General features: G+C 40.3%; 1 protein-coding gene and 1 long non-coding RNA gene across 3 annotated transcripts; one reads left to right on the forward strand and one right to left on the reverse strand.

Annotated features, from left to right (window-relative positions):
• Window positions 1-694: 694 nt before the first annotated feature.
• On the forward strand, window positions 695-19,328 carry rsf1a (remodeling and spacing factor 1a). Of its 2 annotated transcripts, none has more exons than XM_051397234.1 (18): window positions 695-909; window positions 3,455-3,546; window positions 4,025-4,117; window positions 4,242-4,447; window positions 5,188-5,312; window positions 5,669-5,776; window positions 6,281-7,685; window positions 7,812-8,025; window positions 8,118-8,327; window positions 9,404-9,508; window positions 9,940-10,019; window positions 10,150-10,198; window positions 10,554-10,660; window positions 11,293-11,357; window positions 11,807-11,981; window positions 12,078-12,307; window positions 12,793-12,990; window positions 13,817-19,328. In XM_051397234.1, the coding sequence occupies exons 1-18, from the start codon at window positions 753-755 to the stop codon at window positions 14,623-14,625; spliced, it is 4,428 nt and encodes a 1,475-aa protein (XP_051253194.1). In that variant the 5' UTR covers window positions 695-752; the 3' UTR covers window positions 14,626-19,328. The 2 variants fall into 2 exon arrangements, with proteins under 2 accessions (XP_051253194.1, XP_051253195.1); XM_051397235.1 differs by having other exon boundaries at window positions 7,836-8,025.
• A 4,359-nt stretch (window positions 19,329-23,687) lies between these two features.
• On the reverse strand, window positions 23,688-25,167 carry LOC127362233 (uncharacterized). The gene is made up of 3 exons (XR_007884400.1): window positions 25,085-25,167; window positions 24,097-24,183; window positions 23,688-23,963 (listed from the first exon to the last, which is right to left on the reverse strand). It is a non-coding gene; the product is annotated as an uncharacterized LOC127362233 (long non-coding RNA).
• Between the last annotated feature and the right edge of the window lie 407 nt (window positions 25,168-25,574).

A 25,574-nucleotide genomic window follows, 5' to 3' on the forward strand; every position in this document is an offset into this window, starting at 1 on the left:
TATTTTGAGTTACTAAGTCATTATTTTGAGTTACTAAGTCATTATTTTAAGTTACTATGTCATTATTTTGAGTTACTTTGTCATTATTTCGAGTTACTTTGTCATTATCTTGAGATACTAAGTCATTATTTTGAGTTACTAAGTCATTATTTTGAGTTACTTTGTCATTATTTTGAGTTACTAAGTCATTATTTTGAGTTACTTTGTCATTATTTTGTGTTACTTTGTCATTATTTTGAGTGACTAAGTCATTATTTTGAGTTACTAAGTCATTATTTTGAGTGACTAAGTCATTATTTTGTGTTACTATGTCATTATTTTGAGTTACTAAGTCATTATATCGAGTTACTTTGTCATTATTTTGAGTTACTAAATCATTATTTTGTGTTACTTTGTCATTATTTTGAGTTACTATGTCATTATTTTGTGTTACTATGTCATTATTTTGACTGACTAAGCCATTATTTGTAGGTACCCAGCCACTATTTTAAAATATAAAATCATTATCTAAAACAAAGCTTTATCATTAATAACTTACAGAATCTAATTCTTTAAGTCCCACTGGCAGAAACGCGCTTCCACACAAACCCACAACCCGAGCGCTTTTATTCTGAAAACCCCACCCGGAAGCCGCGCCCTCGCCCTCTCCAGCTTGACCCCGGCAGCCGCTTCACTCCTTCCATTCATTTCATTCGCGCACAGTCGCATCCGAGCAGCGAGCCCTCCCCTCCCGTTTCTCTCCGCCTGGAAAGATGGCTGCTCCGGTGGTGGTGGTGAGAAGCTCCGGCCCGGCGCTCTGCCCGAGCTTCGCGGAGGTCTGTTCGTTCCTGGAGCGCTACGGAGCGGCGCTGGATCTGCCCGAGGTGACGCTCCCGCAGATGGAGCGGTATCTGCGGGACACCACGACAGGTAGGAGCCCGCTGGTCGGTCGCTGTCGGCGGGGCGAAGAAGAAGAAGAAGAAGAAGATGGTGGAAGAGCTGCGACACTTGAAACCGAAGGAGAAGGGGGTCCACCACCATCACCATCACCCTCCTCATCCTCCTCTTCCTCCTCACGACGATGATGATGATGAGGAGGAGGAGGAGGAGGATGAGGAGGGATAGATGCAGTGTGTGTGGCCCCCGGGGGCAGCAGCGTTAGTTAGTGGTCGGTTGTTTTCTCTTCTGTTTGTGAGGAGCCGTTGATCCGGAGCTAACAGACGGCTAACAGACAGCTAACAGACACTCCGGACTCAAGTGCTAAAGTTAGGGGAGGCGGACACTAACGAGGGGGGGTGTTTTTTAGTAAGGCACCCCGGAGGGTTTCAGCTCGAGTCAAGTGCCAGCTCATCGATAATGTCATCAATAATGATATCGATGAGTGAGCTCGGTGTGTGAGCCGGGAGCAGCCCCACCGGCAGCCGCTAGCTCCGGAGCGGTGTCAGGTGTAATTTTTCCCCGGCCTTGCCTCACAGGCAGCCGGGCTGGAAGGACACCAACGTCCCGCTGTGTTAATGGATCCAGTGTGTGCTCACGGTGCTCCTATTCACCCGCTGTCGATGTGTACAGTACGCGGCTGTCAACACCGAGCCACCGATGTTCGCTATAAACACTGGATGTTGTTATTATTATTATTATTATTATTATTATTATTTTTTTATTTGTGTGTGCCATTGGTGGAGTGGCTGTCAGTTCTGCGCATGCGCTGTAGGGATTCTCGCTGCTGGCTAACTCGTTAGCATCAAGGATTCCGTCAACTTTTAGTCAAAAGTACAACACGAAGGATTAAAGTTGATGTGCCGAGTTATCGTTGGGTTAAACAGACACGTTTAGGAGTCGAAGTGTTCGTGTTTGTTGGTTTGTAAACGGTCTCGGTCAGTCGGTGGTTGGTAGCTTTTTAGGTGACCGTTAGTTGTTTAGCCTGCACCCACAACGGTATACTGAATAAAGTTAGACACAACCGCTAATATTTATACTCCAGTTAGCTGTAATGTGCCTCCAACATGTCAGAGTCAGGCGTGAGTTAATGTGTTTTCAGTGGTTCGTGAATTCCGAGTCTGTGTCGATGATGTTAAATAATGTAGAAAGTATAAGTTGATGGTTCACAGCCAGCAGAGACAACTGGAATTTCCTGTAAATGAACAGGGTCCGTGAAGGTCTCACACTGACTGCAGACTTTTGTTGTTCTTTATTTGGAAAGACAGAAACATAACAGCATCATGACAACAATAAGAGGACAGATCAATCATAAATATAACGAAGACAATAAACAGTGAAACAGAGAAAGATAAGAAGATAAACAGGAATGACCAAAAGTTTGGATGCAGTCTAAAATGAATCTAGTCTCCAGTAAAATATCATTAAGTTATTCATGCATTTTATAGCTTTATGTGTCAGTAACAGTTCTCATCTTATTAATAAATAACTTCCCAAGAGAGATGTAAAGATTTACAGTGAGTAAAGCTAAAGTTCAGTAAAGCGAGGGATTGTAACCCTTATTCTTAAGCAACACAGAGATACATTCATTATTGATAACTGGCAACAAATCATTTTATTAATCAGCAAATATAGAATACTGGCATCGATCCGATCATCTGCAACCTGGAGTGCACGACCTAATGGATGAATGTAAGTCAGGTTTTATGAAAAGCTGCAGAATAATCAATAACATAAGGCTGGTTTTGGATCTGGTGGGCTGTAATGAACTTCTTGAAGATGACCATGTGATCTTATTTTAATATTTTAGACCTTTAACTGTCACACTATTATTTTATCGTAAGTTTCAGCTTTAGAGCCGCTGCTCAGTATGACTGTGTTTACATTCACACAACTATCTACCCAGGAAGTCGCTGGCAACCAATTTTGAGAACCACCAACATAGTCAACATCCTCCTTTCCTTTTATTCATTCAGGAGTAGTTGGCTGTTTTCCAACAGCTGCTGGAAGAGATGTCATATAAAGATACAAGCAAGGACAGTGCCAGAGCTTAGATTGAAAGGCATTGCTGTCAAGTTGTTTATCAGTTGTTATGAAGCTGTTTTTCATTAATCAACACCTCTGTTTTTGTTTCTAAAGTCAGCGTTATGATGAATCTTGAAACCAGTTTAAGATCTAATCGCACTGTTGAGTTCATCTCTGTTGTCATAAAGTTGTTTTCATTAGAAATCCCCTAAAAGAATAATCTAGAACTGTTCACTCTAACACTATGACACACATTTTAATTCAAATGTTGACAAAACACGAATGAAAAATCCTATTCCTGTGTTTTGTGATTTGTTTGAGCTTCAAACGACAAATGATCTGCCCCCTTTAGCCTCCTAACAGACATCAGGGTCAGCTATAGGAAGAGCGACCGGGCAGCTGGCTTAAGGGCACTTTAGCAGGATGAATGTTTATTGACACTGGGCTTGCATTGATTTATAAAAAAAAGCTAAGATATACAGTCATGTTTTTATTCATCCTGTGTGTTTTCCAGTTCCTAAACCCCTTGTGGAGCTCCACGTGAAGCTGCTCAGAAAACTGGGGAGGTCTGTGTCTACTGACCGCTGGGAAAAATACCTGGCTAAGGTGAGTGCTCTGTGTACGTCTGTGTGTTTGGCTTCAGGTTCCACTCACTTGTCGAGTTAACAGGACTTACTGAATAGGTTCAACCATCAGTACGTTCAGCTTTCTTTGGAAGGAGTGCTCTTTTGCTGCTTCTCCTCAACTTTGTGCTCAAGTTTCTCACCTGTGACCACACCCCACAGCTTAAAGTAATTGTGCAGGAATGGCGTTAGTTAATGGGACCGGGATGCAGTTACAGCCCCTGTATGTTATTTACTGTTGTACAGAAGACTCTGAGCTTGTGGAGCTTTAAGTGGAGTGACGTCTGAGAACTTCCCACTTACTGTAGAGCCTGTTTTTTCTGTTGTGGTCAACAGATGGAGAAATATTGAAAGAGGACTGGACAAACCAGTGAACATTAAACCAGACACATCAGTGATGGGATGGATGACTTGTGCAAACGTGCTTGTATGCAGTGAAATCTAATCATTGTTTCCTGTAGGTTTGCCAGGAGTTGAACAATACCTGGGCATGGGAAATGGAACAGAAGGGCTACCAGGAAATGTCCATGGAGTGCAAGTCGAGCATCCTTAAAGTACGACATGCCCTGTTTTTACTTCATGTAATTAGTGCATCCAGAAGACTGCAACAACCACATTAACCTTTCGCCTTCATCTCCCTCCTCTTCCTTTCACTCATTTATCTTGTTTACCCTGCAGTATCTCTGCGAATGTCAGTTCGATGACAACCTAAAGTTCAAGATGGCGATAAACGAGGAGGACCCGGAGAAGATGCGTCTGCAGCCGATAGGTCGGGACCAGCAGGGCCTGATGTACTGGCTTCAGCTGGACCACGAGCAGAACATCCGGCTGTACACGGAGGAGCAGGACGATCTGGACGGATCCACCTGGAAGTGTATTGTCAGGTAGTACTGTTGTCTCAGCCTGGTGGATTTACCTCTCAATGTGTAGATACTGTCTCAGGTTCAGAGTTATTATAGTTTTGTATTATTATTAGCATCATAATTTTTTAAAATTACAGTTTTGTTTTCAATTCAGTTTAGTTTCAGTTAGTTTCCAGAGTGGGTTGCTCGTTTCAGTTAAAAATGTTTAGTTTGAGTTTAGTTTTTATTAGTTTTAGTGTTACTTTTAGTTTTTTAAATTGTAATATGGGGGGTGTTTGTCAGGGGAAAGTTCAGAATAGAATTATTACAATACAAACACATTGACTCACAGTCTCAATAAACATGCACCAACGCCTCCTCATGCTTGTTGTGTTGACAAATTTGACATAAACTAAAGACTATGTATACTTATATTTTATTTTATTTTTGTAAGTACACAATATTGTTTTAGTTTTCAGTCTACTAAAATGTTTTTTCACAACTAGTTTTAGTTTTTAGTTTAGTTTTAGTTAACTATAATAACTTTGCTCAGGCTATCGTCACATCGTCATCTGATGGCTCATTCTAAGGTAACGACAACACAAAAATATACCTATAAATATTCTATTCAATTTCTGCCAATAGATCCTCCTCCTTACACACTTGTCCTGTCTCATTACTTATTTTTGTTGGATAAAAGGCTGCAGTGCCACATCAGTTAACCACTTTCTGCTCAAAGTCTATACAAATTCTTCTCTATTGTTACATCTTTTTCTTCTCAGGACACGTAATGACCTGGCTGAAGCTCTGGAGCTGCTGAAGTCACAGGTTGAGCCGAACCCTAATCAAGACCAGGACCCGAACCAAGCTGGCCCCGGGAGCCCCAGCCCCACAGTGCAAGATGCAGGTGTGTTGGGGCGAATGAGTAGATTTTGCTTTGGATCGTAGGGTTTATATCCTGGAGGGAAAAATCTGCTGAGCTTATAAATGCATGGTAGTATCAATATCACATTTTTAACACAGAAAATATTCAAAGTAGCTGTTCACCAAAAAAACCCTCCAGTCTTTAAAGGGAAGATTTGTCAACACATAATGTTCTTGCTTGGTTTACATTGTGGCAATAGTCACTCTACAGTTGTAGTAGTAGTAGTAGTAGTAGTAGTAGTAGTAGTAGTAATGATTAAAAACTTAAAATACCCAGTAGGCCAAGATTGGTTTGTGCGGGACTGAGTGTGTGTGTGTCTGTGTGTTACGACAATTTAGGGGATGAGGCCATTGGAAGCACTAACCCCGAACCCTCCAAGACCGCAGAGGAACACACTGACAGTAAAACGGTTGACGCTGTAAACAAAGAGAAACCCCTAAGACCAGGTATGTAGATCAAAGAAACTTCTAGTTATTCCATTTTTGAGAAAAGTGCTCTTGAACTGAGAATCACTACGCTATAGAAATGTGATGGATACTAGAATATGATAGATCCGATTAGGGCAGTGCAATATGACAATAGAAAAATCATTTCATATCATGCGCTATTGTTCATTTTGTTTTGGGAAATCACACTCTTTACGGCAATGTTTTTCTTCATTTGGACATAACTTTAGAGGAGCTACTACCTAAAAGAGGGTCTACTTCTGTTGCTTGGGTATGAAAAGTTTTGGTTACATGGTTAGCATCTTAAACCCCTCAAGCATCAGGACACAATTTTGTTTTTATCACTGAAAAAGAGGGAAACTGGCCAAAGTATCCAGCAGCTTTCACTCTTTTACTTGCCAGATACAAGAAGACACAAGTGACTGGTAGACACACCCTGATCTGCTCCTAGCACTCCTCTCTTGTTTGCAAGAGTATAATTGTTTTGTCTTTTTTGTTTCACAGTGCTGAAGCAGGAGCAGACGCAGCCTGTCAAGCAGGAAAACACTGAGGCTGAGCTGAAAGAGGAGAAGCCTGACCACAGACCGCCTGCCTTTGATAACCGCGTGAGCACGATCACCACCATCATCAAATCAGAATCCAGGGATGCTGAGGCCCCCAAGAATGCTGTGTCGGTCGTCATGGCACCAGGTGCGACTGTGACAAAACAGGAAATGAAGAAGGAAGAAGAAGCAGAGCGGGCAGTTGTCAGGAGCAGCCAGCAGGCCAAGATACCACTGAAGAAGAGGGAGCTAAAGCTTGCAGAGAGCTACCACACCAACCACCTTAACAACAGCAGTAGTATTATTGTTTGCAACCCCTCAGTGATCCAGACCAAGGACAGTCATGGACGAGAGGGGAAGTTATCTGACTCCTTAGCGCCCCCTGGTGGTCAACCTGCCTCACAACAACAGCAGCAGCAACAGCAACAGCAACAGCTAGTGGTCACTGCATCCAGGCAGGAGCTGACCAACGGGAGAGCATCTCTCCTCCTGCCGCACAAAGAGGGACAAAATGGAGTCATAGGTGTCATAGGTCAGGTTGGTGTTGTAGGTCATGTAGGGGTCATCCGCAGCCCATCTGAGCGCCACAGAGCCCCCGGTGCAGAGCAACAGGAACAAAATGGGCCGAGTTTAGACCACCAGGGCTCCAGAGCTGTGGAGGAAGAGAGGGAAGTGAGCCGGCAGTCAGTGCTGGTAAGGAAGGGACCTGCTGAAGGGGACGCGGCAGCAGCAGCCGCCGCTGCCGCTCTTCTTCCTCATGTAGCAATGGAGGCTCAAACAGCCAGAAAATTAATATTATCAGAGAGAAAAGTGGATTCTGTTAGTGTTTCCTTGCTGTCGCAGTCCACAGAGGAACCCAAAAAACAGACGACAGAAGACCAGGGTAAAAAACTGACAGAGGAGCAGGTAGACAGGGGGACAAAAACACATCAACAGAAATGTGACAACCTGGAGGAGAGGGAGGAGAAGATAAGAGAGGTGTCTGGGCACCCTGCAGCTGAAGAAGGAAGTAAAGATGACCATGAAAAGAATAAAAGCACTTTAGGAAAGTTGGATGCAGAATCAGAGAGCACCAGTCCACCTCTGAACCAGAAGGATAAAAAAGACCACCAGGGAGACGGAGTCAACGGTGGCTTGGCAGCCCCGTTTAGGGTGACGGGCACTGGGATTGGATCAGAGGAGAGGCAGGGTCCCCTGGAGGAGGCCTCCTCTGAGCTCCAAAAAGAAGGAATCAGGTTAAAGATCAAGATTCCTCCCCACAGAAGAAACAAGGTAAAGGGGAAAGGAGTGAAGGAGGAGGACAAAGAGAGGGAGCAGGAGGTTCAAGAGGAAGGGAAGCCACTGAGGAGATCTGCGAGGATTTGCAGGTATGTGTGTAATAAAATGGATGAAACTGGTGGATCGGAGAATAAACGTTGTCCATTGTAATCTGAGGTTCAGCTGGTTTGATTTTGACAATAAATTCAGTCCCATCTGCACCTCTTTTCTTGAAGATCATCTGCTTTGCCAACCTGCAGGCCGAGCTCAAAGGCGGCTGAGAGCCAGAGAAAGAAACCGCAAAAGAAACAGGGTCTGTCCTCCAGAACGAGGGAGGAAGAGGAGGAGGACGACGAGGAGGAAGAAGAGGAAGAAGATGAAGAGGAGCAGGACTCGACTACAAAGAGAGACAGAAAAACAGAACCTGTTGGTCAAATAAGAAAACAAAGGGTAATAAGTGTGCGTGAAAATGAACACAACATTATTTTTCCGCCCTATTTTATGTCTGTTTGACTGTTTCTCTTCTTCTGTTGCGTTTTAAGGGCAAACGGAGGCATCGACGCGCCCGATGGTCCAACATTCGTTCGAAGAGACGCAAACTGAATGAGGGAGGGGAGGTGGAGGACAGCGGGAGGAAGCGAGGAGAGGAGGAGAGCGAAGGAGGGAGCGACTCAGAAGAAACATGTAAATCAGAGGAAATTCCCAGTGAGGACGCCTGCAGTCACTGTGGCCTGCCCAACCACCCTGAACTGGTGAGAGACTGTTTCACTCTTTATTTACCACAAGTGTGCAGGTATAGGTCAACAAGTAACATCTGTCAGTAACATAAAATAAAGGCATACCAGGGCATTAATATACAGGTAAATCAAAAAAGCAGAGTATAGAGTAAGTCCAGTACACTATGACTCAGACAGTAAAGGATACAGCGATGCAACAGACAGCATACACCTGCAACTTTGATCTCTCATTATCCCTGACCACTTCCCTGTGGGTCTTTCTCCAAATCCCACGTTACATGCAGAAACAGCACGTTGCAAGGTAAAAAAGGAAGTAAAAATAAGCATTTCTGTCATGGGTCTAGCTACAGATTGAATTAGCTATTATTTATCCATTTATCCATTTTATTAGATAGATATCTATAGATAAATATATATATATATATTTATCTATAGATATCTATAGATATATATCTATAGATATGTATATACACAAAGTGATTTGCACTCCTGTCTACATACATTTAGGTACTTTTGATCTACGTTTTGGTGCGCTGTGGTTTAAATTAATAGAAACTTTAGTGCTATAGCATACAGTGATATTTCATACTATAGTGTATTTCCAGCTGAGAGGTAATAGTTTTGGAAAGGCCTTCCCCTGTTTCAACATGAGTGCACAAAGCCAGCTCCATAAAGAATGACTGAGATGAGCTCAATGTGAGAGAGAAATGCAGCGATGCACATTTAAGAAGGCTTTACCAGCAAATATCTGTTATCTTTTCCTTGATAAATGACTTGAACCATAATTCGGTTATAAAAACTGTCATCTCTATCTATTGATGAATCGTTTAATCTAGTAATAATTGCACTATATATTTATACCGAAGACGCAAGTAAATCCAAAATATTAAAGCCATCTAAAAGCTTTGTTGTCAGTTAGTAGTTTTACACAGTGAAAGTGTGGTTAACGTCACAGCTAGAGTTGTCACTAAGAGTACTTAGAACTCTTTTGAGTTATTTCACTGTATATTTATGTGTGTGTGTGTGTGTGTGTGTGTGTGTGTGTGTGTGTGTGTGTGTGTGTGTGTGTGTGTGTGTGTGTGTGTCCTCAGATCCTGCTGTGTGACTCTTGTGATAGTGGATACCACACTGCCTGTCTGCGGCCGCCGCTCATGTTGATTCCAGATGGAGAGTGGTTCTGTCCCCCCTGCCAACATGTAAGCTGTGTGTGTGTGTGACAGAGAGCAGGACTGACACATACTGTAAAGCACATTTTTCTCTCATTATATCAAACTATTAACCTGTTCATGTGTTATTGGTAAAACTATTGAAAACATATTAATGAGCATTCTCTCTAAAGTCCGACTGCTTGGTCACTAAAATCTTAAAGTAACTGAGTAATGGAGAAATGTATATTTAACAAGAGATACTGAAAATATTCTTTTCTAAATAACAGTCAATCTATTTCTAACAATCAGGAACTATTTGACCAAAGAATAAGCATACAAATCTGACCAGACAGATTCAGTTACTGAACGTTTTCACCACTCTCTGCATTGGACACATTTGAGTGATACTAATATAGTGTTGAGATTAAATTAATTCAAGAGTGACAGATTTTTTTGGTGTTTGGTTTTCCTCCCTTCAGAAGCTGCTGTGTGAGAAACTGGAGGAGCAGCTGCAGAATCTGGACAGTGCTCTGAAGAAAAGAGAGAGAGCAGAGAGGAGGTACACACACACACACACACACACACACACACACACACACACACACACACACACACACACACACAAACACACTGTGATTGACTTCCTGAAAAATGTGTGTTTTGACCCTCCTCTCTCCCTGTCTCTGCAGGAGGGAGCGGCTGGTGTACGTTGGGATCAGTGTGGAGAACATCATCCCTGTGAGTTTTTTCATTGTACTGTTAGTTAACACAGAGCTTCATAATAATCCCCGTCAGTTTAAACATGTTTTACTGTAAACAGATTTGCACTCAACTCAGCCTGAACGTGGGGAATAATGTGATTACTGAGTGCAGGAGTTTTATTTTTCTATCAGTTTCGACATGTTTTTAATGGCAGAAATCACAAGCAGCATTCATTATCATTCAGTCAGTAAATCAAATCTCAGGTGGGACTTTTCAGCTTTGGACTTCAGATGGACTGCAGCAACAGTTCAGACAGTCTGAACTTGTGAGACAAACTTGACGTGACCATCTGTTTATATTTCAACATTACAAATTGTTTTGACCGTCTTAGGAAGGAGACGAGGAAGAAGAGGAGAAGTCGGCAAAGAAGAAAGATTCCAAAAAGAGCAAAAATCTGGGGAGGAGATCGACCAGAACCAGGAAGCACATCAGCTACAGGTGGGTGTGTTAAAGGTTAAAGGGTAAAAGGGGTTTTATTGTAAACAAACAAAGTTACATTTAGTGTTTGTCACCAAAACACACGTATTCAATGTATAGTGTTTTTTCTTCCATTTTTTAAAAATAATTTGGAACCTCCATTGTTTACATTCCTGTTTACTAAGGCTGCAACTAACGATTCTTTTCATTATCGAGTAATCCGTCGATTATTTTCTCGCTTAATCAGTTACTAGTTTGGTCAATAAAATGTCAGAAAATGATGAAAAATGTTGATCACTGTTTCCCAAAGCCCAAGATTCTGTCCTGAAATGTCTTTGACCACAACTCAAAGATATTCAGTTCACTGTCACAGAGGATTAAAGAAACCAGAACATACAGACGTCTTCTGCAACCAACTGTGTAAAAAGTGAATGGGTCTATATTTCAGTCCCATTATTGCCTATTTGACCTGTGAAGAGCCAAAATGGCTCTTGAAACACTTCAGTACATCAGCACTGCAACTATAATTTTATAGTGTGATGACTTGGGAAATCGTTCAGTGGTTGCGAGCAAATTTGAATGTTTCCAAAGCAATAAAAACATAAAATCCCAGACAGGCAAATCAACATCTGATTTGTTTGTTTGTGTTGCAGGTTTGATGACTTTGACGATGCCATCGATGAGGCCATAGAGGAGGACATCGGAGACCTCTGTGGTGGTGAGTGGATGATGTGATGGTTAAAAAACTATTTATTTTATGTATTTCTTCCTTTAGACAGCAGGTATTCAGAGCGGTTTTGCAGTTCAGTATCGGCGAATACATCAATATTTGCAAGAGCTGAACGTGTGAACTTCTGTTTATAGTGTTTTTATTTGAACTTCAGATTAAATAATAAGGGATTCAAGAGATCCCCTACTTGTAAGATCTGGTCCCGGACATCTGGCAGAATAAAACAACATTAATGATGGCTTAATTAGTTATTCCACAAAGCTCCAGGAAACTTAAAGCCACCAGTGAACATACACTGAGTATGGATTTTAATGTGGGAAAAAATCAGACTCACATTATGGTTCCAAGCCTATTATTTGTATATATGTCTTCATCATAAAGTTTAACCCCAGGAGAAAAAGAGTAGACCTTTTATAACTTGGACTGTTCTGACGTAGGCGCGGGCCAAGGCAAAGAAATCACCGCCATCCTGTCAGAGGACGGGAAGGAGAGCCAGCGGCCAATCAGAAGCCAGCCCCGTTCTGCCAGAAACAGGAAGAAGCGGAGACTGAACGACCTGGAGAGTGACAGCACGGCAGCAGAGAGCGAAGACGAGTTCATGCTCAGCAACAGGTAACACACGCTCTTCACTCTCCGTGTCCTCAGTCTCTCTTTTAAAAAAGTATTTTCTTCCATTTGGCTTATTTTCTTCATCCTCTCCCCCCAAAGCTCAGAGGATGAGGATTTTGCTGCATCAGGGGCAGAGGATGAGGAGGAGGAAGATGAAGAAGCGGGCAGCGACGTGGGCAGCTTGGACAGTGGGACCCGCCCCAGACGGGCACCGAGAGGGGTACCTAAACACCGACCCAGCAAGACCCAACGCAGGGGTAGGAAGCGGCTGAGACGGCGGCGGAGACGCTCCTCTGAGGAAGAGGAGGAAGACACTGAAGAGGAAATGGGTGAGCCTCAATGTTAGACAGATTGTTTTTGTATTACAGTTGCAGAATTGATTGTGTATTATATAATATATGATAATAAATATTTAAAAATACAAAGTGGAGTTCAACTATTTTGATAAATGGGTTTTTGTTTTTGGCACTTTTAAAGTAAATAACTACCAGACCTTCTCTGGAGCCAGCTCCTCAAATGAGAAGATTTATTGAAAAAAAACAATCAATTAATGCAACTAATGAATAAATTACCGTAAAATGTAAAATGTATTTTTAAAAACCTGACAAAAGTTTAGAGTGACGTCTTCAGATGTGTAGTTTGGTCCGACCGACAGCCCAGAACCCAAAGATCTTACAGAAAAGAGCCAAACATCACATTTGAGAACCTGGAACCAGAGAATATTTAGCATTATTGCTTAATAAATAAAGAGTTAATCGATAATAAACATTGATATCTGTACATTTTCACCGTCTATCTCCATTTCCTTCTCCAGACTCCGATCAGTTCAGCGACATGACTGACAGCGACGCTGACAAAAAAAGGCGGGGCCTGAGGCGGGGCCAGCGCCAGCAGGTCAACTACCGCGAAACGTCTGAGTCATCGGACAACTCCCGGACCTCCACCAAAAGGAACAAGGTTAAACCCCGCGGCAGACCACGCAAGGAGCGCTTCTCCAGTGACTACAGCGATGGTCAGTGGCCGCTGGCATCTGCAGCATCATTTCAAAGGGCTTCACAACCTATTCAGCACATTCAGCAGCATCCATGTCAAATTGGTGCTTCACCTTTAGTCATTTTTATATACAGGGTTGAACTGATTTGGGTGTGGAAGTTATTTTTTCTCTTGTTGTGGTTTTAACACTGAAGGATCTTATGAGAAATCTACTGATGTGAACTATGTGAACTTTACTCAGCTTGCCTGATCAAAGTAAACCAGTTAGTCGGTAGATCATGATTTAAGTGAGTGACTGCAACTCAGAGAAGTTTAGGGGTTTAGGCAAATACAGAAAGGCAGAATAGGGAGCAACTCAGAATGTTATAAAGGCTGGTCTCCATATACTAATTAATAAAAACATATCAGTAATGTATTTAAATGTTTTGACACAATAGAAGTGCTATAAAAAAAGACCTACTCGCTGTTTACCAGGTGCCCTTGTTTAAGTTTAATTATGCAAACTGACAAAGTTCGATATAGTTTCTTAAAACCAGATTACGTTTCTAATGCAAAACAGATTTAACAAGATTAATATTCTTTTTAGACCAAAAATAAGTGTCCTTTCCCAGAAACGAGGCTTTTTTTTTACTTTCTGGGGATTACTTTTTTGCACTGTGAGCCTAATACAAGTTATACTGTCCTCACACTGTTTAGGAAGGGGCTCTAGCAAAGAATACATTTGTAAATACTGGAAATGGGATCTGTAATGTAGTTTATCAAACTGTTGTCAGGAGTTTATTAAATGCACCTCAGCAAAGATTTATTCCACCCAACAAATCCTTTCCTTTTCTTTTCCCCTTTAGTGTCGGCCTCTTCCAGAGACACGGATGAGGATGATTATGAAGACGAAGAGGACGATGAGCAGAGGAGGAGAGTGAACAGGAGGAGAAGAGAGGAGGAAGACCTCCGGAGAAACCGGACGAGAGACAAGCGGAGAAGATACGAAGACAACGAAGAGGATGACAGAGAGAGAGGCCGGCGGCTGAAAAGGAAGCTGTTGGAGAAGGAGAAGGACAGAGACAAGCGGAGGAGATTAAGGAGGACAGACAGAGAAGAGGAGGAGGACCTGGAGAAGATGGGCAGGGGGAAGAGGAGAGAGATTCTGTCACAGCAGCGGCGCAAACGACTCGCCCAGATGCTGAAGAAACGGCGGCCTTCGACGGACGAAGACGATGACGATGAGTCGGATGAATCGGAATCGTCGTCGGAAGAGGATCGTCCGATCCGCAAAAGACTCAACCGCATCGACTCCGACGATGATGAGGAGGAAGAGGAGGAGGAAGAGGAGGGAAGACAGAAGATGACGACCAAAAAGTCTTCAGCGGGAGAGAGGAGGGCCGACAGCAAGAACGACAGCGACGCTCAGGAAAAGGGGAGGGGCCGTAGCCTGTCTCCGTCAAACGGACATCGGACCTCCAGAGGCCCGGCGAAGCCCGGGGCTGGAGGTCCCACTGTGCCCAGGGACAGTGCAGGATCAGGCAGACAGGGCAGGCACAATGGCCCCTTACATCCAGGGGAGGAGGAAGATGAGGAGGAGGAGGAGGAGGAGGAGGAAGAGGAGGAGGGCCAGACAGACTCATTAAACTCTGTCCAGAACAGTCCGCAGTCATGATGGCTGTGTTTGTGTGAGTAACGCTCGCTTCTTTGTTTCAGTTTTTTTTCTTTTAACTGTCAGGCCTTTTTACCCACAAACCACCACTGAAACTGGATATCTCTCTCCCTCCACCTCTTTCTCTCCCCCCTTCTTACTCTCCTGTCTTGCTCTTCCTCCTCGCTGTTGTAATTGTGGTAGAGTGCTATCCACCATCACGTGCTGTACGTCACAACACAAACTCACGAGTACTCATTCACACTCATCGTCACCCTCTGGCAGAAGGAGCCGGACCGAACGCGACCTCGCAGCTGGGACCGGCGGCACTCCGTGTTTTCAGTGGACGCACTCACACACACACAGCCGGAGGTTATCACGACCATTTCTCTGAGCTCTTGAGTTACGGACGTTGAGAGGATCGTACATTCATCTTCATTTTTGGACACAGGAATCTGTTTGTAGTGTACCTCATGCTAAAGCACATCGTCATTCTCATAGCACTTAATAACCCGCCACCAAGGCGAGTGTCAGTGTCAGACCGAACACTTTGGATCATGTGACCTGATGGTTAGAGAGACCAGACCTGATCCCAAAAACAAAAACAGCAGTTTCTCAAGTACCTGTAATGGTATCGACCCATGCAGATAGTTCTGGTTTGGAGACATCCGTCTGAGTAGTTAACGAATACTAGAGTTTACACCAGTTGTGATGTACATTGTGCAAACTTTATTTGACTTCTGACTTTAATGCCCTGACCCCTCTTCCGTAGTGACGTCGTTTAGGTCCTTTTTTCAATAAAGAACTCCAAATATTCTCTGGTTACAGCTTCTCAGTGGTGAGGGTTCGCTGCTTTTCTTTGTCTAATGTGATAATAATCTGAATATTTTTAGGTTTTAAAGTGTTGGTCCCTCAAAAAACTAATTTGATGACACCATTTTTGAGATTTAGGATATTTCTGACGGGCTTTTTTTTTTTACTATTTTCTGACATTTTATAGAACAGTTAATTCATTATTTAAGAATATAATCAGCAGATGAAAGAATAATGAGAAGAATTAGCTGCATTCCTGGTTAATATATTCATATAACTGCCAGCACTGATTGCTGCTAACCGTTATAAACTGCAGTGAGGACATGAGGACCGCCTGAACAATGTGGAAAATATTTAAAAACTGACCACCATGCAGTTTATTATGGGATATTCAAAAAGGATTCACCACTTGTGTCCTAAAACAGTAAATTTTAACATCTAAACACTGTTTTCCTGCACTGGGTTTCCTAAAGTCGACACGAGAGGCCTGGTAACTAAACTAGTTCCTATCTTCTTGTGTAACTATTAAGTTTTTACCATTGACATATAAAAGATGGACTTCCTTCCAATGTACGAAAATGAAGCTGAAATATCCGGATACGGCCGCTGCCATCGTACACTGGTACTCGGCGTGATAAGAACCATCTAAAATGACAGAAACCATCTTTATTTGACGTGTGCTTTGTACGTTTACCAACCCATCTGCTAACATGGAGGGGGCGGGGTTTATGACCTGTACTGCAACCAGCCACCAGGGGGCGATAGAGATATTATGTCATGTCGTCCATTTTTATATGTTGATGCTTTTTGCTTCTATTTTTACTCTTTAGTTCTCTTTTAACTTGTCTCTGTGGTGCAACTGCTTTTATTTTATTAATGCATAAATCACAACTGTGGGATTTTACGTTATAACTGGGCGAAGTTTGAACTTACACACAGCTGGTGCAACAGTCCCCTGAACCGGTTGCATCTTGTAGTATCTTGATCTTAAACTGATCAGGAGGTCTCTGTGGACCATTTTGGATCCGGGTAACATTCGGGACTTTCTCTCCGGCATCCAAAGTGTTCGGTTTCAGGCTGCTCACTCATTTTGTTCCACAAAGCCTTGACTTGTTGGGACCTGGTTTGCTGTACATACTTTGCCTGTACGCTGTTCCTTGTAAGATAATAGATGTTCTGTTCTCTTAGTCCTCTTGTAAAATATAGTGTTATATTTTCTATATGAAGGAGAGGAGGAGAGATGCTGCTGTGAGCGATGTGTGGATCGATAAGGTTTCAACATCAACGGCGCGCTTGTTTTTGTTTGAGATTCTGTGTGAAACAAGACCAGCATGGAGCCCGTTCACCGGAGCTGATTCAAGGCTCGCTCTCAGCCACCGAGTCGCACATCTTTAAAGGTTTTTAACATTTCGTATCCCTGAGGGAGACAACAGGAGTTTTTAAGAAGGAACAGATTTATTTTATTTTTTGATTGAGGCTCAGGTGAAGTAAACTAACGCCGGTCACCAGTCAAACCAACTTTGTTTTATTTTCTCTCTACCAACCGTCACTGTAGGGGTTTACACTGGTCTCAAACGGTTTCATCTGGTGGAAAAGAAAAGTTTTTGTCGGGCAGAAAGGAAGAATTCCTTTAACTTCATCCAGTCAGATCACTGTTCAGGCTTTAAATGAGTTTCGTCCTGCTGTTCACACGAACCGAGCTGTTAGTGGGAGGAGGTGTTACTCCCCATGTCTTTGGATTCCTACTGATTCCCCCAAAAGTTACTTACAGATCTTTCTTTTTTTTATTTCTTCGTGTCAGTAACGAGCAGGATTTTGAGCTGATGTCCGAACTCTGAGCCTGTATTTGTCAAACTTCAGAGAATTACACGTTTTAGTAAAAAGATCTTCACTGATAGTGAGCAGTGACACAGATTTATAATGCAACTTAGTCGTACTTACAGCAGAGCGTAAGAATAAGCTCAGAGCAGCTGCTTAGATATACTGCCATACTGTCTTAAAACAATCCTCCACATTTTACTCACTGCTGTCTTTTTCTACAAATATTATAATCCTGAACATCTGCAATAGCAATTAACAACAATATACTATATTTTTTAGAATATATAAATACACAGATAGGGAAGAAATCATGGAAACAAAATCAATATGAGATTTACTCTTGTTTGTTTGAACCTCTGGTAAATATAAAAGAATAAAAAGTCGTGTAACAACCCGTCAAATGTTCAACGATCGACAGATTAATCGATGATGATGATGGTTAGTTGCAGCCCTGCTCAGAAGAAGTGCTCTCTGATCACGGAGGATCAGCTCTAAACCAAGTTTTCTCTTAAATCCAAATCACAATAAATGTGATTAATAGCTTTTATCTTCCTGTTTGTTGAGTGGTTTGATAAATACGGGCCCGGATCAGTCTGCAGCTCCGGTTGTGATCTGATGAGTCTCACACGGCATGAGAGCATCTTTTAACGATTCAAGAACATTTACACTCATTTACACTACGATTATATTTAAATTGGCCCTCATTCAAGTTACAAACTCTTCAATGTGATCGACTCTGAAGCTTTTCAGGTGCAAGAAATAAGTTTTGTTTTAAGAAAACAAAATGCAGTTTTCATTTCAGCAATGTTTTTTTTTTTTTCCACAGTAACAAACTGGTCGAATTCCCTTTTAAAAGTGTTTTCTGTGACGTGTTTTAGGGCCAAACTGCTCAATTAAAAGTGCATTTTCTTCACTTTTCATCTGTGGAAAATTGCCTGTTAGAGAATATAAAATGATCCTTAAAGGTCGACACGTAACTGCGAACTGAAGATGCACGTAAAGAGAAGGAGGTTTATTTTTTCTACTTTCATTCCATTTTAAAATTGAACTTTTTAGTGAGTCGGGCACTTTTACTGTTGCCTGTATGTGCCGATCTTATCATAATCTGTAAAAGGTCATAGAGACGTTTGTGTAGCCATGTTGTTCACCAGTGATCTTGGTTTTTTTTTTTTGATCATGGTCTGAAACTTTGTTCATGACAAATGTTGTTCGACTGTATCCTTTATGATCATTTTGAAGAACATACTTTAATGATTAAAAGACAAGAAAATCAAGTTTCTACCAGTCAAACCTCAGATTATATTAGTGGTTTAAAAATCTGAAAATGTTCAAAACCAGTTGATTTGTGCATAAAATGTCAGCCTTAGAAGAATCACTACTTTTGTTTGTTTGTTTGTTTGTGCAGAAGAACCTCTCAGTTTGCCAAAAGCATCAAATGAGATTTAATTGTTGTATTGATCGTTGGGATTACTGCTACGTACTGGCCCTGCTCTCTCTCTCAGATAAATGTGGGTTTGTGGCATTGACTATAAAAAAGTTAAAAAAAAAGGCTGGAGTTTAAATGTTCTTTCAGGTACTTTCCTGCCGTCGTTCAGGTGTTGTGGGACTCCACTGTGGATAAAAAAAAACACCCGTTAGATAGGAATAAGATGAAATGCTCTTTGGACAGGGCCTCGTTAGCTGGAAAATCCCCTTAATGGCAGCATGTTGATCATCACAGCATTGATTTTATATCATCTCACCTGGACTCTCAGAGGATTTTCACTTGAGTCAAATCCAATGTGTAGTTTTCTCTCATCAGGATGGTGCAGCCCTCTTTAAGGCGAGATGAACCACCCCACCTGCAGTAAAAGGGAGATTAATGAGTCCAGAATCATTCCACTGAACCTGCTGATGTGCGCCTGTGTTCGCCTCTGTGGCTGAATCTGTTGGTTTTAAAATGTTCAGTCCAACAAATCTGGCTTCAAACAGGCACCACTGGATGTGAGTGCAGCTCCTTCCATTTCTCTGTTGTACTGTTACTGTAGTATCGCTGTAACATAAATGTTTTCTAAGTTATTAAAACCAACATCCCAGGCATCTCCTCAAAAACACACCGTGTCTGTGCCTTTTTTTAGAAATAAAATTCCTGGAATGATTAATAGGAGAAGCGGGTGATCCTGTTTGAGAAGTTTCTGTGAAGGTTTTCAGACGTTTATCTGTATGTGACAAGTTTAAATTCAGTGTAATCATTGTGCATCTCAGTTGACCCACAACTTCAGTTCTCTGTGCAGAATGCAAACTACAGAGTTCTCACATTCACTACAAGGTTTACAAGGTTTGAGCTTCGGTAAGTATAACAGGGTATCACTTAAATTAAGGATATTGCAATTAACCGACTGAGGAGCATATTAACTGATCTGAAAACAGCCCACAAACTGGATTATACAAGCTTTATGTCATTTCTTTAATGTTGTACAGATGGGTTTTTAAACAATGCATCTGAACCACGATCACTGGGGAGGAAAACACAGACTGTAGTGATGATGCCACAGAGACATTTAATGTTATCACAGATAAATCTGATTAAATTAAAGGTCTTTCCTTTAAAATATCTCTAACTATATACATTATTATTTTTACTTTCACAAATAGTATTCATATTTTTATTTTGTCTGATTTAAGTTCTGGTTTTCGGGGGGGGATTGGTTGCGGTTACAGTTGCTCAAGTAAGTAAACAACACATTATAAGAATTAGAAATAATAATAGGAACCTTAAAGTATGTGCATTAAATTACAACATATAACAACAACATATATAGCAAACCGAAAAATGTGTATAACAATAGGTTAATTATAGTCCACTATATAACAATATATAGAAAATAATTATTTAAAATATGTATAGTGCAGTTTTTAACATTTCAGGGGAAATTTAATCAAATTTTATAATAATAATAATTATAATAATACAATTTGATTAAATCCCCTCAAAATTGCCTCTGAAATGTGCAATACTCTGATTTACTACACGTTTTATACTGTACTCAGCATATTTTGAATGTCTTATTTTGTATTTACTGTATATTGTTATATCATTGTGGAATACAATAGATATATATTTATATTTATATATATATTGTAATTTAGTCCACATATTTTAAAGATCTTATTATTATTATTATGTGTTGTTTACTAACTTGAGCAACTGTAACGCAACCAATCCCCCCCCGGGATCAATAAAGTATTTCTGTGATTGTGATTTTTAATAACAGACAGAGGTGCAGTTACAGGTTTCATCCACCAGAGGGCAGTGTACACATCGTTCTACAGTATAACGGCCGGTAACAAACCGTAAAGTTACACACAATCTCATAGTACATGGCTTACTTCCGGTAAGGCCATTCAAAATAAAAGTTTCAAACTACAAACGTAAACACGACTAAGCAGCTTTTAAATCTTTTTGTTTTGCTTTAGTGAAACTTTAAAATACGAAAAAGATAAAAAACAATACAGGCGAACACTGACTCACATCAGCAGGTTCAGTGGAATAATTCTTCATTATTTAATTGATCTCACTTTACTGCAGGTGGGTCTGGTTTATCTCGCCTTAAGGAGGGTTTGATAGTAACAAATTACTTTTGTTTTTTTGCCAATAAAGCCCATTTGAATTGAATTGAACTGAATAAAGGTGCGCCACCTAATGCCTAATGCTGTACGCCTCATCTTTAACACTTTAATTCCGCTCTAAATCGATCCTCTAACGTTTGGTGAACATTTACACTATTATACTGTATACTGCTCTTTAATTATTCAGGATCCAGTTCTCAAACATTATTAATATTAGTCAGTATTTATCCATTACACTTCTGTTTTATACTGTGCTATAGATATTCTGAATGTCTTATTTTGTATTTTCTATATATATTGTAATTTAATGCACATATTCTAAAGTTATTATTATTATTTATATTTCGTATAATGTGTTGTTTACTAACGAGCAACTGTAACGCAACCAATCCCCCCCAGGGATCAATAAAGTATTTATATTATATATATATATATATATATATATATATATATATATATATATATATATATACAATATATATTATTATTATTATTATTATTATTATTATTATTAATATATTTGATTAAGGTTTAAGGTTTAAGCTTCGGCAATGAACTGATCTGAAAACAGCCCACAAATTGGACTATACAAGCTTTATGTCATTTCTTTAATGTTGTACAGATTTTTAATATAAATAAATATTATATACATCTGATTAAATTAAATGTCTTTCCCTTAAAATATTAAATTACCTCAAATATCTTTATTCATTATTGTTATTACTATCACAAATATAATTCATATTTTTATTTTGTTTGATTTAAGTTCTGGTTTTCGTATTTTAAAGTTTCACTAAAGCAAAACAAAAAACGGATTTAAAAGCTGCTTCGAGTCGTGTTTACGTTTGTAGTTTGAAACTTTTATTTTGAATGGCATTATACTTATACTGTAGAACAATGTGTACACTGCCCTCTGGTGGATGAAACATGTAACTGCACCTCTGTCTGTTATTAAAAATCACAATCACAGAAATACTTTATTGATGGGGGGGGGGGGGATTGGTTGCGTTACAGTTGCTCAAGTTAGTAAAAAACACATTATACGAAATATAAATAATAATGAGATCTTTAAAAAAAACATGTATCATGTCAAGACCTACAAAAAAGCCTCTTACACCTGAAATGGAACCAGGATTTTCCTTTATTAGGCCTAGTATATGGCCCCCCTCATAAAGCCTTGACCACCCTCTGGCCACCCCTTGTACAAAAGTCTAGTTCCGCCACTGGTGTCACAGCCCGTTGAACGCTCTATTGTTGGATTTAAAGCACAATTGAAGTCCCCTCCTAAAATAAAAAATCCGTTCATGGTAGACAAAGTCAGGAAAGATATTCCTAAAGATATTCCTCTGTCTTCAATTGTCAGGTGGGTTAAAAAAAAAAAAATATGATTTTAGATTCGAGATGTCTAATCCTACTCATAGCTTGTTTTACTTTTGTAATTCTCCGGAGACCCCTGACATTCCAGCTCCAGATTTATATGTTAGAGGAGTTACAGTTATGATACATACATATCTATACAAAAGAAAAGAATAAAAGGCTGCTGCTGTAAAAATAAATAAAATAAAATAAAACTACAACAAAACAAACATACATATACACATAACTGGGGAGACTTAAACAACATCCTCCCACAACAATGCGAACCCCTGAACCCTTCCTCCTTCATCTCCCTCCAACTGTAACTCTTGTAGGACTTAACGCTGATCCACATAACTGAGGAGCAGCTTCACCAGTAAACCACAAAGGATGTCCACAAACAATGCAGTCAAACAGATCACATAACAACACCCCCAACTGAATGGTTACTGCAACTAAACATGTCAAACAAAAAGAGCAGAGTAGCTTAATAATGATAATAATAGAAGCCAAAAAGGTTCTTTCTTAGTTCTGTAGTTAAAAGAAATAAACTAAAACTTTTCCCTTTTAATTAAAAAAAATTAAAAAATTAAAAATAAAGTAAAATAAAATGATGGTTTTTAAAACGCAGAGAATTTAATCAAAACGTGCCCAAAACGTTATAAGTTGTCACCTATTTGTTGAAAGATAAGCCTCAAACAAGTACATAAAACTTCTGGGCCTTTTATACAATATTTAAGGTAACATTAGTCAGAAAATACAGTCCAAACTTCTCTAGTCCTTTTCTCCAATATTTACGGTAATGACCTGTCAAAAGGCATCAGCTGATTAACGGGTACCAAGGAGTCTCCCATTGGCAGACAGTCTGTTTCCAGGTGGTATAAAAGTTATTTTCAGCCTGGTGTATCTGAATATTTCTGCATGGATCAATAATCAATACTGGAATTGTGTTTATTATTATGTTGTTATTCAGGTTCAAGTTATCCCTAACTTGAACTGAAATTTCAGAATGCACCTAAAATGCACTTTAACCTTTACAGGTGAACTTAATGTCCACTTGTTCAATTACCCCTCTAGAACACTACGTTCTCTGAATGCTGGGCTACTTGTGGTTCCTATAGTCTCTAAAAGTAGAACAGGAGCCAGAGCCTTCAGTTACCAAGCTCCTCTCCTGTGGAACCAGCTTCCAGTTGTGGTTCTGGAGGCAGACACCCTCACCACATTCAAGAGTAGGCTTAAGACATTCCTCTTTGATAAAGCTTATAGTTAGGGCTGGATCAGACCATGGTCCTGCTTGACTGCGATTGCTAATATCACTGATATCATTATTATTATTATTATTATTATTATTATTATTATAAGTATTATTATAGCTACGGTTACTGTTGTTGCTGTTGTCACTGCTCATCAGGGGCGGTCCTAGACCATTTGGTGCCCTAGGCGAGCTTTACTGATGGCGCCCCATCCCCACCAGAAAAGAACTCATGTCCAAAGAATTGCACATTTATTTAAACAATGATAATACAAACAATATAACAATATGTGCAAAAGAATAAACCTGTTCAATAATAAATATACAAAAAAATAACTTTTAAACATATTTTTAACAATAGTGCAACATCTGAGAGCAGAAAGTGCACACTAAAGAATCAAAACAAAAAATTAAACTAACAATAAAACATTGTGTGCATTAGATAATGTAAAATGTGATGTGAGGTTGGCAGGAAGAGCAGCATGCTGTTGTTGTGTCTCTTCTGGTGGCTCTAGGTCCATAAACATAGAGAGAACACACAGGAGCAAATACATTGACTGGATGAGACATGGCACAACATATTGGCATTAAGTAAGTCAATACATTTTTATCTTCACAAACATTCACTGACACATTAAACTCACCTGAGGAAACCGGAGCAGCTGAGGTGCATGGCTGTTCCTGGTCTGATGATTCAGCTGCAGGTGGTCCCAAATATTTTAATAGTGAATCTAAAATGATAAAACAAACAAGAGTATTATCAACATGGAGTAAATCATTTCCATTGTTTCAAATGATATTATTATTAAGTTGCTAAGCATTTTAATTTTGACTTTTAATATAAATTCACTTAGGCTGTGTCTGAAATCACTCACTCATTCCCTTCTAGTCACTACATAGAGTCCCACACAGTGGACTATAGAGGGAGTAGTGAGTGATACAGGACACAGCCTCAGTCCCATCTGCTCACAGCTCTATGTGCACACCTCTCTGCATAAACATACTCTACCTGTATATATCATTTATTATTATTATTATGCTCAACTTGTTTGATACAATATTCCATCAGTATGTAACTTATACTTATCTCTGTTCATCAGTATATAACATATGCTCATCTTTATCACCTCTGTCTATAAAGTCCACATGTTGATATCCTCATCTGCACATGAGGCACTGACTCACTCAGCACTTTACTAGTTTGCACTCTGGTTGGATGTAAAACTGTATTTCACGGGACTTGAACTTGACAGTAAAGTTAAAACTAATCCAAAACTGAATCTAATCTAATGTTGCTATATGGACAGTAATAATAGACTCTTCACATCCACTCAGTTTTAATTTCATAGCACACAAAGTGCTATATACTGTAGGTAGCATCAACTTGTACAGTGTTTTTCTCCAGTCCAGGCCAACCCAGGCCAACCCAGGTCAACCCAGGCCAACCCAGGCCAGCAGTCTGAACCAGTCTTATTATGACTGCATGTTAATAACCAAACCTGGCCCTCACTGCTGCTTAACGTCAGCTTACTAGTAAGAAGATGCTACTGCTGATAATGCTGATAATATCCTGAATGTTTCGGTGAATTTAATAAATATATAATAAATAAATATATAATCAACATTAGGAACCTTCCTCTTTCACACCTTTCTCCTGCTCTTCTTTTCTGCGCTTTCCAAAGATGGACTGTAGCTGTAACCATAGTAACTACATAGTAACCACTTCCTGTCTCCCTATCTATCTGCCTCTCTGTCTGCTCGTCCACTCCATCTTTGTCTGCTCCTCTCTCTCTTCCTCTTTCCGTGTCTCCTCCTCCTCCTCTCCGCCTTTCAGTGATGGACTGTAGGTTTATGTTGCATTCAGGTGCAATCGGGTACTCCGTTACGGTATTTCAAACCAGATGTTACGTAGCGAAAAAACATAAACAATCTGGACGACGAGACGCCAATTAGTAATAGATTACACAAAATAATGTTCACTAAGTAATTAATATATATTTATTTCAGTCTTTGTCAACAATAGCAACAGTCCTACGATTCCAGCGGACGGTGTGTTTCTCCTGTGAGGAAGGTGATGTCCGTTTGTCTGATGGTACATAAACGCATCAAAACAAAACTTTCA

Source organism: Dicentrarchus labrax, unplaced genomic scaffold (genome assembly GCF_905237075.1).
Source record: "Dicentrarchus labrax unplaced genomic scaffold, dlabrax2021, whole genome shotgun sequence".
NCBI classification, from domain to species: Eukaryota; Metazoa; Chordata; class Actinopteri; family Moronidae; genus Dicentrarchus; species Dicentrarchus labrax.

Excerpts from the sequence above, each read along its gene's own strand:
- rsf1a (XM_051397234.1), top strand. The coding sequence starts at position 753 with ATGGCTGCTCCGGTGGTGGTGGTGAGAAGCTCCGGCCCGGCGCTCTGC. Across the intron at positions 12,308-12,792 it reads AGACACTGAAGAGGAAATGG|ACTCCGATCAGTTCAGCGAC; the intron begins GTGAGCCTCAAT and ends TTCCTTCTCCAG. Across the intron at positions 12,991-13,816 it reads CTCCAGTGACTACAGCGATG|TGTCGGCCTCTTCCAGAGAC; the intron begins GTCAGTGGCCGC and ends TTTCCCCTTTAG.